General features: G+C 37.5%; 1 protein-coding gene across 3 annotated transcripts in view; it reads right to left on the bottom strand.

Moving 5' to 3' along the window:
* The window catches only part of akap6 (A kinase (PRKA) anchor protein 6), a 181,836-nt gene that overhangs the window by 20,839 nt on the left and 143,947 nt on the right, over positions 1-17,050 (bottom strand). For all 3 annotated transcript variants that reach the window (XM_056256083.1, XM_056256081.1, XM_056256082.1), the window contains exons 10-11: positions 11,816-11,962; positions 5,528-5,782 (exon numbers count right to left, since the gene is read on the bottom strand). In XM_056256083.1, coding sequence (XP_056112058.1) covers positions 5,528-5,782; positions 11,816-11,962 — 402 coding nt within the window. The remainder of the gene's footprint in view (positions 1-5,527; positions 5,783-11,815; positions 11,963-17,050) is intronic.

Below are 17,050 nucleotides of genomic sequence, written 5' to 3'. Positions count from 1 at the left end.
ATAAAAGCAAACTTAACCAACCTTCAAGCAAGACAAAAGTCGATGTCAGCAGACTGACGCTAGTCATATTATACAGGAAAAAGGATCACGATGAAGGATCCTGTTTTGCATTCTGCTTGACGTGTTCGTTATTTCAAATACGTCTAAATTACCCGAGACGGAAATGCATTGGTTTGAGTCGGGCTGTCAGTGACCTTCCATAAAGCTTGTTGTCAAAGGATGCTTATTTTTAATTATTTTTCCCTTTAAGACAAAAAAAAACTGACAGTGTTTTCAAAATGAGACTAATGTGTTACGAACGGCAGACGTCCTCTTTACCGTGCTAAAGCAAACAAATGGCAGCAAAGTGATAACATTGCCATCAATGGGGACATTTTCTCATTAGCGCCTGTAAATGAAAGCAAGCGGCATGGATGTATAATGAAAAATACGACTCTATGCATCTGTGTGTGTGTGCGGCCAGTCGATTGTGTGTGTAATGAACAGGCCTGTCACCTGTCTGCTCCCCATTACTAGCTGATGAGACACTAACTCTGCGTTTGGCGCTCTCGCGCGCCCGTCCCAGAACTGGCTTAATGCGGTTAGCACTTGCCAAAAGAACAGGAGTTCCTTATTCCTAATCATGGAGAAAGTATTGATATTATATCTGCGCCGTCACATTCAATCAGGCAGACGGGACCCGGAGGATGAGGCCCCGGGGCCCCACGCTGCGGCGAGCTGATCAAAGGTGCCGTGCAGACGTGGAGATGGACTCTGACTCGAATGCTGCCGCAGATATTCAGTCTGGCTTCCATTTAGTCTAATTCTCCTGTGAAATTCCTTTAATAGGAACGTGGTTTGGAGTTGGAGGTGTTTTTGAAAGGGCTCTTGGCGCTGCTCGACAGCAATCACTGAAAAAGACAATAATAGCTGAGACAAAGAAGAAGATCTAGTACGGTTATTAGTGGTGTGTCCACCATCGAGTCTCACTACGGCTCAATACTCGAGTTTAGTGACCCCAAAAGAGACATCAACGTATAAATCCCACACAGTTTATGCCACAGAAATGAATGATACCTCAAATCGTGCCATTTGTTTGTGAGGAGCGATTTTTTAAGGCCATTTTTAAGTTAACAACATAAAACTCTAAACATAAAAATACATAACTCACAATGTTGAGTAAAGTTAAGTCCATTTTGAACTATTTACTGGATTGAATTAACTTCCATTACTTTTCATTATAATCAAGTTGAGTAAAATATGTATACATAATATATTGCAATAAGAATATTTGTAATAAACATTTCTCTCCTATCTATAATGAATTCTCTCACAGAACGCTACAGTGCATAATATATTATTTAAAATTGAAATAATATTATTCTATTTGAATATATTTTAGAAATGTATTTTATTCCTGTGATGATCATTACTCCAGTCTTCAGTGTCACATGATCCTTCAGAAACCATTCTAATATTCTAATGTGCTCAAGAAACATTTCTGATTATCATCAATGTTGAAAAGCATTGTGCTGCTTAATATGCTTTGTGGAAACATGATACAATTTTTTTTCAGGACACATTGATGAATAGAAAGTTCAAAAGAACAGCAATCATTTGAAACAGAAATATTCATCCCTGATGAGTAAAAGCATTAATTTCTAATATTTATAGAGATAACAAATCTTCAGACTTCCAGCTCAGGATACAATGAATTCTGTGAGTAAAACGATTGTTAACTAATGACCAAAGTTGGCATGCGGATCCCGTCATGTCTCCTCTCCCTGAAAGGAAAAGTCCAACCCTCGGGTTTTAATATCATGAAGGCACACTATTAAAGGAAAGACAGTTATTAATGAAAGAAGTGAAATTGGCAGCCAACTACTCTGAACCGCCTGACCAGTGAAGGTTAAGATACAATAGAGTCTAATTTTAGACACTCCACTCCCCCTAGCAAGTAAAGAACTTAACGCTTTTTATTCAGTGGAAGACAGACATTTTTATGATGACATTTTAAAGGGTGACCATACCTGTTACTCATAACGAAGTGTCTCACTATCTCTCCCTTTACACATCCTTTCAGCCTTTCATTGGCATCAGGAATCTACACTGAACAGACACATTCCAGCGGCTCCAGCCGTGAGGCACTACATATAGATTTTAGTTACACAGACAGGCCATAGATAAACTCTTAAACTGCCAAAACTGATGGTCAATTAAAACACAATAATCTGGGATGAATTGATCAAAATCACTAAATGCTGAGTTTCTGGGGTACACACGAATAACATGTCAGTGTAAGATTACAGCAGTCGGCCACAAAAAAATAACCTTACAATGACTAACAGTCCCTTATCTATGGTAGAATCTCTGTCACACACTACCTTGAGTTGGTTACTGGTTTAATAAAATACGTTACTATAATAATAATAAAAATACAGAGACCCTATTAGTGATAAATGCAGAAAAAAAGTATCACGTGCACAAAAAAACTTCTATTTTCAGTTTTAACATTTTAAAAATCTAGTTTTCAAATGAAAGTGCGTGCTTTCAATATTTGATTATTTTTAACATTTTAATGAATTTAATGTATTTTTTATATTAATTATTTGTATTATTATTGTTATGTAGGTATTTATAAATAAATAAATAATAATATAAAAAATTCTGTCATTTTGTTCCAAACCTGTATACATTTCTTTTGAAGAATTGAATTCAATTTCAATTCATTGAATTCAATTTCAATGGGACTACTGTGACCACTGTGGTTATTATTATAAGAAACCTAGATTGGTACATTTTCCTATCAAGTCCCTGCCTACATTTTTCACATTAAATTCAGTTTTCACTCACAAAACTGTCCGATTACAGAAGTAAAACAGGCTGCAAACGCCATTTCATGCTGCTTTTAAGTACAGGGCACTTAAAGTTTGGCTGCACTGTGGCCAGAGACGAGAACGGTGCGGTTTCAGAGATTTAGAGAGGTGTACTGTAGACCTCAGCTCTCCCGCTGATGCTTTTCAAGTGCTCTGTGATCACGCCAAGTCACGCCAGTTAGCCAATTCATGTTTCAAAAGCAGATGCAAAAAAAAAACAGATCCATGTAATCATCCTTCTTTCTCATTCTTTCCATGAAGTGCAATGGCAGAGTCCATATAAATCGCACTTACCAATATTCCCCGATCATTGTAATGCTATTTTCTCTGGATTATCCCTGAGAAATCAATGTGAGTCTTTTTGGCTGCATGTCATTTGATCAAAGGAGAAAGTGAGCCTTATTTCCCCCCTCCTGATCATTTAGCTCTGTGTATATTTAAAGCTTTTCCTCACTTATGTTTGTCACTCAGCAGGTGGATGTAATCAGCTCCACTACCTGTGTTTTGACACGTCTTGATTAATACTCCAAGCTGTTTCTCAGGATTTTAACTCAAATAATTATTTCATATGGATTTTCAGTCAGGGGATTTGATGTGTGCTTTTTGCCCTGTATTTATTAAAGGAGCACGGATCAAGCGAAGCAGGTTGTTTTTTTTAGAGAGCGGTTCTCTCCTGTGCAGTTTGACTAAGCAGTTTCATTTCTGTGTGTATGCTTTACACCCAGACTACCTGACATGATGCCGTCATGTATTCTAGTTTAAATGTGTATTATGGTTTAGTGAAAGCTTCTCTGAAAAGGCAACGTCTCAGCAGGTGTACAGGTGTTGTACAGTACTAGGTACTGATATGTAGTGCTCGACCAATATAGGTTTTTCTATGGCTGATGCCCATTCATATGCCCGCGGAAATTATGCCATGGAATTCTGTGGAACAGATTTAAAAACAGTCAAATGTGTGGTAAATGGTCAGACTGAGCTGAGAGAACTACGCTCTTTTTGAAAAGCAGTGTCAAAGTATCCAAAATATGTAATGAGGGAAAACGCAAGCGATAGGAGATGCGTAAACTTTTGTAAATGATTGTAAATTAGGGAATTACAAATCGGAAAAACTAAAGCTTTCTGCATTTCCGGAAAGGGAAATGAAATATAATAATATGAATAACTTAATTCAACTCTTATCCTCCAAAACTTTAAGTATACTTTATACTGCTCTGACCCTTCTTGCTGTCAAGCAATTAACTAAATCACACATTTTTCGGTAATTAAGCATGATTTATTGCACTTAACATTAAACTTTGACATTTATTTTTAGGCTAATACATATATTTGCACTGAGTCTCAAAATTAATGTAGAAACAACAAAAACTGTATATTTTAAATGTTTAATGGCAACTTTTTTTTTACCAAGTACTATGAATGAATGCCAATATCAATAATACCAATACTATTAATTGGATTTTTCTGTGAATGAAATGAGTAATTATAGCCATTCAAAATCACAGCATAATTGAAAAGCCATCATTTTTAACATTTAATAGGCTTTGACATTTACACCGCTACATCAGAAGAAAAAAAAGAAAATGAAAAAAAAAAAGGCTCCTTAACTCTTTCCCTGCCAAACACGGAAATGTCCAGGTTTCCGTGTTTTCACTGTTACACACTAGGGGGCGCTATGACACATCTTCTGAAAGAGTACTAAATCTCCTGATCAAAGCACATGCGAATAAGATGCAGAAACAAGCAATAGCATATGTAATATGCATATTTAAAATAACGTGATCATTAACATTAAACAGAATTTAAAACAAAACTGCCTAATGCTACCCAATGAAATGTCGACCCAGGACGAGGAACAGGACTGAATTTACATTTACTCGATCTACTACTCCTATGATGTGATCATCGTTCTGAATCACATCCAGATGTAGTCTTTGACAAAAATGGGATTTTCTCAGCTTTTTGCTCAAAATGTTTTTTATTATTATGAAACTTACCCATATTCAAGTGTTGATAAAAAAAAGAACGCATGAAGCTATAATAAAACGTTTTAAACGTTTGTTTAAAAGCAGAGGGTCTGTTCTTTCTTTAGATATATTGCATGTTCAGATATTCATACAACAAAATATTCTGGGGGCCATGACATTTTTGTGAAAATGATCAAAAACGCTGGTGTTGGCTGGCATCTTTTATAAAAATCGCTGGCAGGAAAAAGTTAAATCGCGCTAAACAATTTTAACGCATTAAAAAGAAAATATTAATTGCAGAAATGATATCGACCTATCATTAGTGATACAAAGTAGAAGAAAGGCAGTTGAGAGGCACTTGGCTTCAGGATGTGAGACTGACCTATTTTAAACTATTGGCTTGATTAGTTTTTTTTTATTCATCACCATATACGATGTATGGAAATGAGCGGTTTGACGTTTCCATTGTTTCAGTTGGTTCCTTCTTTGACGTTGTCTTACAACACAGCCATGCTAAGTTCAATCAATGGGCAGTGTTTGGGACACAAATGAGAACATTTATCATTTTTGAAATTCCATTTGGTGACACTAGTGGAGCAGTAATGGCAGCTTTAACGCCAAAGGATCTAGACCTGTAGTAAAAAAGACCAACAGCCATGAAATGCAAAACCTGAAGTAAACTCTAGATAGACTCTTCTTCATACTCACTTTGAAGTGCTGCAGCTGTTTGGTGGCTTGCGGGTCGTGTTGTGGGTCATCAGTGTCCTGCGTGCTGCTCTCACATTGTTGTGCGTCTGGTCTGAGATTCAGATTGAAGATGAAGAGCTCGGTTTCTCTCAGCCAGCTCTTTAACTCCTTTATCCGGCTCTCCAGCTGGGTCACCATCCTATTGGTGTCTGGAGACAGAAGTTCACGCTGACTCCGCTGGCCCACACTGGGCTCCACATGCTCCGCCAGGGTTTTCTGGTCGGACACAAACAAAGATGTCACACAAGCACAGTCAAGAAACAAACATGACAGGATAGCCCAATTTACCATATTTTATATACCCATTTTACTGTAGTAACATGGTATTATGATGCATAATATATATTATATATATATATACTAAAAAAAGTAAATAAATAAAATAAAATAAATTAAAGGACTACAAAATAAAAAAAGAAGGTACATTTTGTTAGTGGGGAGAGATTACAACTAGTTAAGTGTAAGGAAATTATATTTTATTGCAAATATAATTTATTTTATAGCACACCATTTCATGACTTTAAGGTGCATGAGTTTACTATGGTCTTTCCACAAATACCACATTTAAACTATGGTAACAATGCAAAGCGTATGTTTAGTGTTGATCCACTAAACATGCAAACACAAAGACAAAATTCATTCAGACATCAGGCTAGAACAACTTAACTGCACTGAACTGCTTTATACGCGACTCATATTATTTGGGTTTAAATAAGAAGAGAGATGTGGTGATGACTGCTGTATCCACACCGCTGCTGTACGCCTGAAGTGTCTGATAACAGGCAGTTTCATCTGATGAGTCTGAAGGGGTTAAAATCTCATCGCACAAAGTGGCATTTTAGAGAAACATTCAAATGTTTGTTGAATAGCAAACAATCAGCAGCAAAAAACACACCAATGATTTTAGAAATGGGCTCCGCTGAACAATTTTCTCCGACTGACAGCAAGAAAAGCGAGAACCATGCTGAGCTGCAGACTCCCTGTGCGTGTGTGTGTGTGTGTGTGTATTCCCACCTGCATGGGAATCGCAGTTTTTAGAGACAGGTTGAACCTTGTATACTGAGATGGCAATTGCAAGCACAATACACACCATTATCCAATTAATACACACACTGGCTGCTGTAATTGTCTTTCCTTTATGTGTGCCGTGTGTCGGGAAGCTGGAATGGAAACAGATGTGATTATGACGCAGCAATGAAGTGGCTATTTCAGCATACAGCATCAATTAAGTTCTCAGGGTTTGGACACACACATCCAGCCTGCTTCTTCCTCCCATGACCGGCCTTTATTAACACATCTGTGTTCCTCTCCTGTCAGCAAAGAGTTAATAGCAATGGAAATGGACGGTTCAACTTAGTGACAAGGGACATTTTAGCTTTAATGTGAAAATGGGTTGTTCTGGCCGAAAACAAATGTTGAGGTTTTCTGCTGGGCTGACTGAGGCAAAATCAGATCTCATAGTGATTTTATGAGACATTAGCGGTCATAGAGTGTGAACATTTACTCCACATCTGAAACTACTTTCCTTTTCGGCTGACATCACATCACCAATCCCTCTTACTTTTTTAACCCCTCCAACCACCTGTCATAAAGAGACATTTTTAACCATGAAATTGAGGAAAATTGAAAGCAAGAGTTGTAGATTGTTAAATTTGTTTTAAAAAAGCTAATCTTTTGAACTTTCTATTCATCAAAGAATCCTGGAAAATCTATTACTGTTTCCACAAACATATTCAACAGCAAAAACTGCTTATTTTTCAACATTGATAAAAATAGGGAATGGTTCTTGAGCAGCAAATCATCATATTAGAATGATTTCTGGAGGATCATGTGACACTGAAGACTGGAGTAATGATGCTGAAAATGTTGATTTAGCAATAATATTTCACAATTTTACTATTTTCATCAAATAAATTCTGCCTTGGTGAGCATAAAAGACTTCTTTCAAAAACATAAGAAAATCTTACCAGCACATCTTAAACGATAGTGTACATTTTGTTCCTCCTTGTTTAATTTGAAAATACATCACATTTTAGAATGCGTAAAATGGGTTGCAAATGCCATTTCCTGTTAACAATATTCTAATATATTTTAAGAGGTGATAAACTGTAAGAAAAACAGATTTTTCATGCTTATTTAAATTGCTTATTGAATTACTTTAGCAGACATAAAAGAAACAAATGTAAAATACAGGAAACAAATTAAGAAACCAATGGATTATGCAGACATTCTGGAAATTTATGGGGGGAAAAAACTATTTGTATATAACGTCCCACATTTACATATTAATGCCCATTCTGTATTCAACAACTTACCCGCCCCTAATGAATTATTATGACATCATAATACAAATTTACATATAAACATTACATAGCTATAGTCCAAAAACAGCTTGTTTAATTCTGTGGGTCGCAGAGAGGATGGGACATGTCATTAAAAGTGCGATAAAAGTGTGGAATATGAACTATTTAATTCAATCAGGCCCAAAAAGTGCAGTTTCATGGACAGAGTGGAGAATCTCTCTACTGCCACCGTTTATTCCTCTCTCTCTCTCTCTCTCTCTCTCTCTCTCTCTCTCTCTCTCTCTCTCTCTCTCTCTCTCTCTCTCTCTCTCTCTCTCTCTCTCTCTCTCTCTCTCTCTCTCTCTCTCTCTCTCTCTCTCTCTCTCTCTCTCTCTCTCTCTCTCTCTCTCTCTCCTTTTATTTCCCTGTCCTTTCCACTCATCTGAATACAGATGATTTGACGGGCATCAATGGAATCCAGATACAGCCATTGTTTTCTCTGAGTAACAAATGTCTCAGTGGGAGGTGAAGTCAATGCCCTTGGAGGGTCACACGGCAAAAAAACAGGAATTTATTGCCACTTTATTTTGTTCGGGAACAGTTTGCAATCATAAATTCTTCATAAGCAGAATACTTCAGAGAATGGTCTGTCTTCATAAATATATACGACAGGGGACATCAATTTCATTTAATTCACAATTTGTGTCAGCACAGCAGATGCCAATGGCTGACTTGATAGGCTTGTTTAATATGCAATTGAGACGGCATAATGCGCGGTGCAGGGAGCAGCGACGCTCAGATTGAACTCTCCGCACCGCTGACGGTTTATTCCTGTCGCACACGCCCCAACGAGACGCCACTCATCGCGAATACGCGTCGCGCACGCTCACGCCAGTCAGAAAGTTTGCCGTGGCCAAGCGCCGGTGAATATTCCTTTTCTGGATAATTCTAATTAACGCTTGATTGCGACAGGGAGGGAAGATGTGAGTTGTTTGACACTTTGAAACTCTCCGAAAAAATTCATGTTTCAGATCAAAGGCTGTTATGCTAATCTTGAGGAGCATTGCAGATGCATATCCACGTGGGTGTATGTTTACTCATTATTAGTGAAGATAAACTATTTAGCATTATACCACTGTGAAGAGCTGTGTAACTTCACCTTTATAGAAATAGTCGACCTTGTGATTACCCTGCAGGAAAATGCAGCTAAAACTAGATTCTGATGGTAGGAGCTGGTCGTTTATGAACTGGTTTAGTAGTGAACTGAGTTAGTAGTAGTGACGATTCTCTCTGACCAAACAGTGATCAGCAGTGTTTACACGTCACATTCTAGTATCGGTACGGCTCGCTTGGAACCTCAACCGAGGTGGTACTAAAAAAAGTACCAGGTACTAGGTACTGTACACAGTGGAAAACCCGACAAAAGTGAGCCGTACCGAGCCGTACCATGCAGTGGTAAAGCGCCATTAGAGCTGGTAAACCACCTTGGTTAAAGCCCCTCTTAAATCTACAGCCTTGCTTCATTTAGTATATGCGGATCCATGAATATGCAAATTATCCCCGCCTCCAATCACTCACACCAGCTCAGAGACCCACTCAGTCAACTTTTTCTGAAGTAACTGTAGTAAACACAAAGGTATCGCTCATGGTTACATAGACCATGTTCCCGTTAACCATTTCAGTCTGCCTTCAAAGCATTTCAAAGAATGCTGATTTTTAGAACAACTCAGAGCGTCAGTGGAGAAAGGCATATAGTTCATCATAACATCATAATATACACAGAGCTGCCAACTCTCACGCATTGGCTGTGAGACACACGCATTTGATTGGTTTCACACGCTCACACGCCACACCCCCGATTTCTCACGCTGAAGTGTCAAATGCCTGGAAGATGAGTTTATCTGTATATCTACCCGTTGAGCCACTCGTGATCGACTAGTTATGCCGCAAATTAATTACAATCTCCCGGAATCTAGAGCGAGCGTGCACGCGAGACAGAGATTGTGCTCCAAACCGCAAGCGAGCGAGAGACATCTAGTATGGCGCTATAATGTCATGGCTTAAATTTTGAGGGAACAAACATACTGATAAAATATTCATAAAAATATAAATATACTACTGTTAAAAAGTTTGAGCAGTGTCGGTCCTCCCTATACACAAAGTACGCAAGTTGCCCCCATTGCTCTCAAAAAATTATTTAATGACTAGGGATGCATTAATAGAATTTTAGTTTTGATTTTGGCTTCCAGTGATTATGAAAACATGATGCCGCATTCCGATCATTTCCCTTAAAGTGTTGCATTGTTGCCCTTCCTATGTAACATCCAAATTAGCCATGTAACATCACTGTTGTAATATACAGTCTCCTGCTGGAATAAAAAAGAGTTAAAAGCGTATTGAGGCGGCTTTCTGTGCGCCTGCTCCGAGTCAGAGTGAAACACTGATAACCAAGTGGCTACTTTGGGTTTCAGGTGTGCGCTTAAACGGACAAATACACTTAAATGCAGTCGTTATGTCTTAAGTAAACAAACGGTTGGGAAAGTATCAAATGCTTGTTAGTATATTAGATCTGTGCATTTGGTCTTAAAGTGACAGCAATAAACCTGCTGTCTGTCATTTTATGTAAATTGAACAACAAAAGAAAACAAGAGAATCATTCACTGCTCTTAACTGAATAACTTTAGTAACTTTAATAAGAATCATTGTATATTTAATTCATACGGTGAAGACTATACTGAGTTTTATTTTTACATTTGATTACTTTATTCAATTTCTGTACAGCTATTATTATTAGTAGGTTCAATTGTTTATTTCATTTTTACCTTTTTTCTATTGTATTTGTTCCATTGTTTTTAAGTTATTATTGTCTGTTTCAACTCACTGTTGCTTGTTAATTAAGGGGTTGGGGGTCATAAGGGTTGTTCATGAACGCATTGACCGTGGTTTTGCTTAGGGCCCCAAGAAGTCTAGGACCGGCAATGAGTTTGAGATTGAATTTTTAAAATGTTTTTCAAAAGTCTATTATGCTCATAAAGCTGCATTTATTTAATCAAAAATACAGTAAAACACTAATATTGTGAAATATCATTACAGTTTAAAATGAATGTTTTCTATTTTAATTTATTATGTCATTTATTACTGTGTTGGCAAGATCCTTCAGAAATCATTCTAATATGCCGATTTGCTGCTCAAGAAACATTTCTTATGATTATCAATGTTGAAAACAGTTGTGCTCCCTCATATTTTTTGTGAAAACCGTGATACAATTTTGTTTAGACTTTGATGAACAGAAAATAACAGAATTTATTTGCAAGAGAAATCTTTTGTAACATTATAAATGTCTTTACTGTCACTTTTGATCAATTTAATGCGTCCTTGCTATAAACGTAGTCATTTCTAAATAAATTACTAAATAAAAATCTTACTGATCCCAAACCCTTAAACAGTAAACTACAAATGCAAATAACTTTGGATAAACGTGTGATAAATGAGCTGCATTTATCCAGCAAGAAAGTACAAGTAAACAGCTTAAAAATAGAAGAAACGGTAACCAAGCAGGGCAACTTTGGAATAAGTCTATTTGACGCAAAGGAAGCTTTCAAACAAACGTGTTTTAAGATGCATTTACGCAGTACTTTTATTCTGACAATGTCTTCCCAACTTTTTCTTGCATTCTCAGCTCTAAACCTTCCCTACCTGCCCGCTTCCCTCTCATCTCAGCAGGGCGCTCTGGATCAAGGAAAGATCAGTATCAAGGTGTGACACTCACCTGTGTCAGAGCAGCTCTGACTTTGAGAGCCGGCTGTTCAGGAAGCACTTTCTTTCCATAAAGGAACCCCAGACTGATGTGACGCTCTGCGCTTTTAACAGCCATTTCCCAAACAGGACAATAAAGTTTCATAGCTCCTTTGTTGCAGTAGAAACACATGTCATGTTCATACAGTAGACTGAACGGAGAGAGACCAACCTCGAGTTGATCCCATTTGCTCCTGAGGGCCGTCAGCCGCTGGTCAAAATCAGCAGGAAGTTCAGTGCCGCTCCTCTTCAGAGATTCAGACCAGCCCAGAAGCTGAGTCTTCTTGGGAAGCCACATGGACATCTCCACACTGTTCCCCTGTAGAAACACATACAGCAGTCACAGGGTGAGAGAAGCACAGTTACCATTCAAGAATGGGCTTTTGCAGTTTTATTACAACCTAAATGAAGCGGGGAAATGGATATGTAAAGTGTTTTCTCCACCCTTTGAATGGTTGATAATACAAAAACAGTATTGTAAATAGTAAAAATCACAGAACCCCATGCATGAGGTGAAAAAAAACAGCATTTATTTGAAATAGAAATAATTTGTAACATTATACATGTATTTAATGTTACTTTTGATCAATTAAATGCATCCTTCCAGAACAAACGTATTCATTTCTTAAAAACATTTCTTACTTAACCCAAACTTTTGAACTTTAATTTATTTTGTTAATCAAATTTACTCAAATGTATGATTTTTATAATCTCCAATCAAAAATATAATCCCCTATTTTAATCAAGCATTTAAATAAATAGTAAACAAATGAGGAAACATGTTCTATTTAAAACAACAAAGTTGTACAAATATTGAACAAATATTTAAAATAAAGGTTAACAACTCACAAATGTGTAAAATTTTGTTCCAGTATAAGTACATAGTACAGTGTTGCAACCCTCCCCGTCTGCTCAGCCTTGATATTTTTATTTATTTTTTTAACAATAAGATGAAAGTTAAGTAAATGTTATATATCAAATTTAAGAAGAGAATCTGCTCATTCAGATGATACCAGATCTGTGATCTGAATGATTTTTGAAGGATCATGTGACTGAAGTCTTTGCTGTGCCAATTTAATTGATATAAGTAGTGTAGAACATTATATAGAAACTGTGTCTATTCCTCGTTTAGTGAGGCCAAATAATAAATCCACTGTAGGATCTAGGAAAAATCTTATTGTAATTAAACCTGAAAATCTAAATATCAGTGAACAAAAACAATTTCTAAAACTAGGTCTTCTAAACATTAGATCGCTCACACCTAAGGCGGTTATTGTAAATGAAATGGTCACAGATAATAGCTTCGATGTACTTTGCCTTACTGAAACCTGGCTTAAACCAAACGAGTATTTCGGTCTAAATGAGTCTACCCCGCCAGGATACTGTTATAAACATGAGCCCCGTCTGATCGGTCGTGGCGGCGGTGTTGCAACAATCTATAGAGATATTATTAATGTTACTCAGAAAACAGGTCACAGGTTTAATTCGTTTGAAGTACTGGTGCTAAACGTTACGCTCTTAGATGTAAGAAAGAAATCCCTATTATCTCTAGCCTTGGCTACTGTATATAGACCTCCAGGGCCCTACACTGATTTCCTAAAAGAGTTTGCAGACTTTCTCTCAGATCTATTGGTCAATGCCGATAAAGCAATAATTGTTGGAGATTTTAACATACACGTAGATAACACAAACGATGCGTTAGGGACTGCGTTTACAGATTTATTAAACTCCTTTGGGGTCAAGCAGAATGTCAGTGGTCCCACTCATCGTCTAAATCATACACTAGATTTAATTATATCATATGGAACCAATCTAAACGATATAGATATTATACCGCAAAGTGACGATCTCACCGATCATCACATGGTAACTTGTATAATACGCACTGCTGAAATTTGTCATGTTGCGCCGCGTTATCGACCAGGCAGAACAATCCTTCCGACCACTATAGATAGATTCTCAAATAGCTTACCTGATCTATCTCAGCTGCTCAGAGAACCCAAACAAACAGATGAACTAGAGGAAATGACTAGCAGTTTGAGCACCATTTTCTCTAGTACATTAGATATTGTTGCACCAATTAGATCAAAAAAGGTTAGAGAGAAAACTAAAGCACCATGGTACAACAGTGCTACGCATGCTATCAAGAGAGAAACTCGTAACCTAGAGCGTAAATGGAAACAAACTAATTTAGAGGTCTTTAGAATCGCGTGGAAAGACAGTATGTCACGTTATAAAAAAGCTCTAAAAGCAGCCAGGGCTGAGCATCTCCGCAAACTAATAGAAAATAACCAAAATAATCCAAGGTTTTTATTTAACACCGTGGCTAGACTAACAAATAAACAGACATCACCCGAGCAAATTATTCCGTTACAGTATAGCTGTAATGATTTTATGAACTACTTCAATGAGAAAATTGAAAACATCCGAAACACAATTGTAAATGTACAATCCTCTATGGTGTCTTATGATTCAGCCTCAATTATCGCCCCTCAAGAACAACTACACCGCTTTACAACTATAGGACAGGAAGAGCTAAATAAACTTATCATTGCATCTAAACCAACAACATGTTTATTAGATCCAATACCAACTAAATTTCTGAAAGAAGTGTTACCTGTAGTGGAAGAGCCTCTTCTTAATATTATTAACTCGTCTTTATCTTTAGGTCATGTTCCAAAAATATTCAAGCTGGCAGTAATAAAACCTCTCATTAAGAAACCGCAATTAGATCCAAATAACTTAGCAAATTACAGACCGATTTCAAATCTTCCATTTATGTCTAAAATACTAGAAAAGACTGTGTCCGCTCAATTGTGCTCTTTCATGCAAGAAAATGAGATATATGAAAAATTTCAGTCAGGATTCAGACCGCATCATAGCACAGAAACTGCGCTAGTTAAAATTACAAATGATTTACTTTTAGCTTCTGACCAAGGCTGTATCTCAATATTAGTTCTACTCGATCTTAGTGCTGCGTTTGACACTATCGATCATAAAATACTCTTGGATCGACTGCAAATCTACACTGGTGTTCAGGGACAGGCATTAAGCTGGTTCAGATCGTATTTATCAGACCGTTACCATTTTGTTTGTTTAAATGGGGAAAAATCGAAGATAACGTCAGTAGACTATGGAGTGCCGCAAGGATCGGTGTTAGGCCCTCTGCTATTCTCAATATATATCCTGCCACTTGGTAATATTATAAGAAAACATGGAATTAATTTCCACTGTTATGCTGATGACACTCAATTATATATTTCATCACGGCCAGATGAAAACACTAACTCATCAAAATTGACAGAGTGTCTTAAAGATATAAAATGCTGGATGATGCATAATTTCCTGCTACTAAATCCAGATAAAACGGAGGTATTACTTGTTGGTCCAAAAAACTATCCACAAAACCACTTACAATACAACTTTAATATAGAAGGATGTCCTGTTACTTTATCCTCTACGGTAAAAGACCTGGGTGTTATACTAGACCACAACTTGTCTTTCGAAAATCATATTTCATATGTTACAAGAACAGCCTTTTTCCATCTTAGAAACATTGCTAAATTACGTAACATGCTATCTGTTTCCGATGCAGAAAAGTTAGTTCATGCATTCATGACCTCGAGACTAGATTACTGTAATGCTTTATTAGCTGGTTGTCCTGCATCCTCAATAAACAAGCTACAGTTAGTGCAAAATGCAGCCGCTAGAGTTCTTACTAGGTCCAGAAAATATGATCATATAACACCAATTTTATCATCTCTACACTGGTTACCTATCAAGTTCCGTATCAATTACAAAGTACTATTACTGACCTATAAAGCCCTAAATGGTTTAGCTCCTGTGTATTTAATGGACCTTCTATCGCCCTACAATCCATCGCGTTCTTTAAGATCACTAAATTCGAGGCTTCTAGTCATTCCTAGGATATCTAAGTCCACTAAAGGAGGGAGGGCGTTCTCACATTTAGCTCCTAAACTCTGGAATAGCCTTCCTGATATTGTTCGAGGCTCTGACTCGCTGTCCCAGTTTAAAACTAGATTAAAGACGCATCTTTTTAGCCAAGCATTTACATAATGCTTACCTTTTATAATACTGCTGAATCAGATCAAATGCATTTAATACTATAAAACTTGAAGAGACTGTAGGTTATCTGTATAGGTTGCATAGTATTTGCAGTCATTACGTTCCTGTATATTGCGTGAATGACGGGTGGTTGGGCAGATATTGTGTTGCGGTAGGTAGTATGCCATACGGAACCGTTGTCCACTGAAACTGCCTATTCACGCACCAGTGGGGCTCGACAGCCTTAGTCAACGGGTTGGCGCGTATGGTTGGGCTGCGGAGAGATTGTGAGATTGTGGTTAGGTCTCAGCAGCAGGAGGGACGTAGAGGTCAGTAAGCTGGGCTGAGTTGAGTGGGGGACGGAGCGGGGTGATTTTGGGACGCAAGAGTCACTGTCTTCATGTTTTGTCATTTACGCCTGTGTTATGGAAATCATCATTATGAACAGCAGCTACGCTAATTATTTTCCCTTTGCTTTTCTGCTCTTATCTCGGGACGCGAGTCCCGAGAAAATGGCGTTCATCAGCTCCAGTTTGTATCCAGCCTCTCACGGAGACTTCAGATGCTCCAATCACAAAGCCTGTGAAGTGACGACTCAGCACGGGCGATATGGACTCTCTATGGTGGACGGCACTGATCCTCAACAACTCGTCTTAAGACCGGCGTGCATACTTGGACTTCCAAAAAATACTCTAAATGTTCCGATCCAATCTGACTTGTAATGCTGCCCGAATCATGCACTGTTCCTTCGTTGGCCAGAGGAGAACTGGCCCCCCGACTGAGTCTGGTTTCTCCCAAGGTTTTTTTCTCCATTCTGTCACCTGATGGAGTTTTGGTTCCTTGCCACTGTTGCCTTGGCTTTTGGCTTGCTTAGTTGGGGACATTTAACATTTAATATTATTGATCTGCCTTACTTAAGGTGGACGTTGACGCAATTTCTTTTAGAAACAAACTTTGTTATATTGTTTTCATGTTATCACTGTGAAGCGCTTTGATACAATCTGTATTGTAAAAAGCGCTATATAAATAAAGGTGACTTGACTTGACTTGAAGACTGGAGGAATTACTGATGAAAATTTAGCTTTGCATCACAGAAATAAATTATATTATAAATTATATTTAAATTTTTTTTTAAATTGTAATAATATTTCACAATAGTACTGTTTTTTTCTGTATTTTTGATCAAATAAATGCAGGCTTAATGAGCATAAGAAACTTCAAAAACATTAAAAATATTAGTTTCCAAACTTTTGACCGGTACTGTATGCTACTTCAGTGGTCATATGTGATCGTTATTTCTAATTGGTTAACTGAGTGTTAGGTCACTCGCCAACACAAGTCT

This window comes from Rhinichthys klamathensis, unplaced genomic scaffold (genome assembly GCF_029890125.1).
Source record: "Rhinichthys klamathensis goyatoka isolate OS25496 unplaced genomic scaffold, OSU_Roscu_1.1 h1tg000123l_1, whole genome shotgun sequence".
Taxonomy (NCBI): domain Eukaryota; kingdom Metazoa; phylum Chordata; class Actinopteri; order Cypriniformes; family Leuciscidae; genus Rhinichthys; species Rhinichthys klamathensis.
Note: the sequence above shows the minus strand (reverse complement) of the source record. Positions and strands in the feature narration are given on the sequence as shown.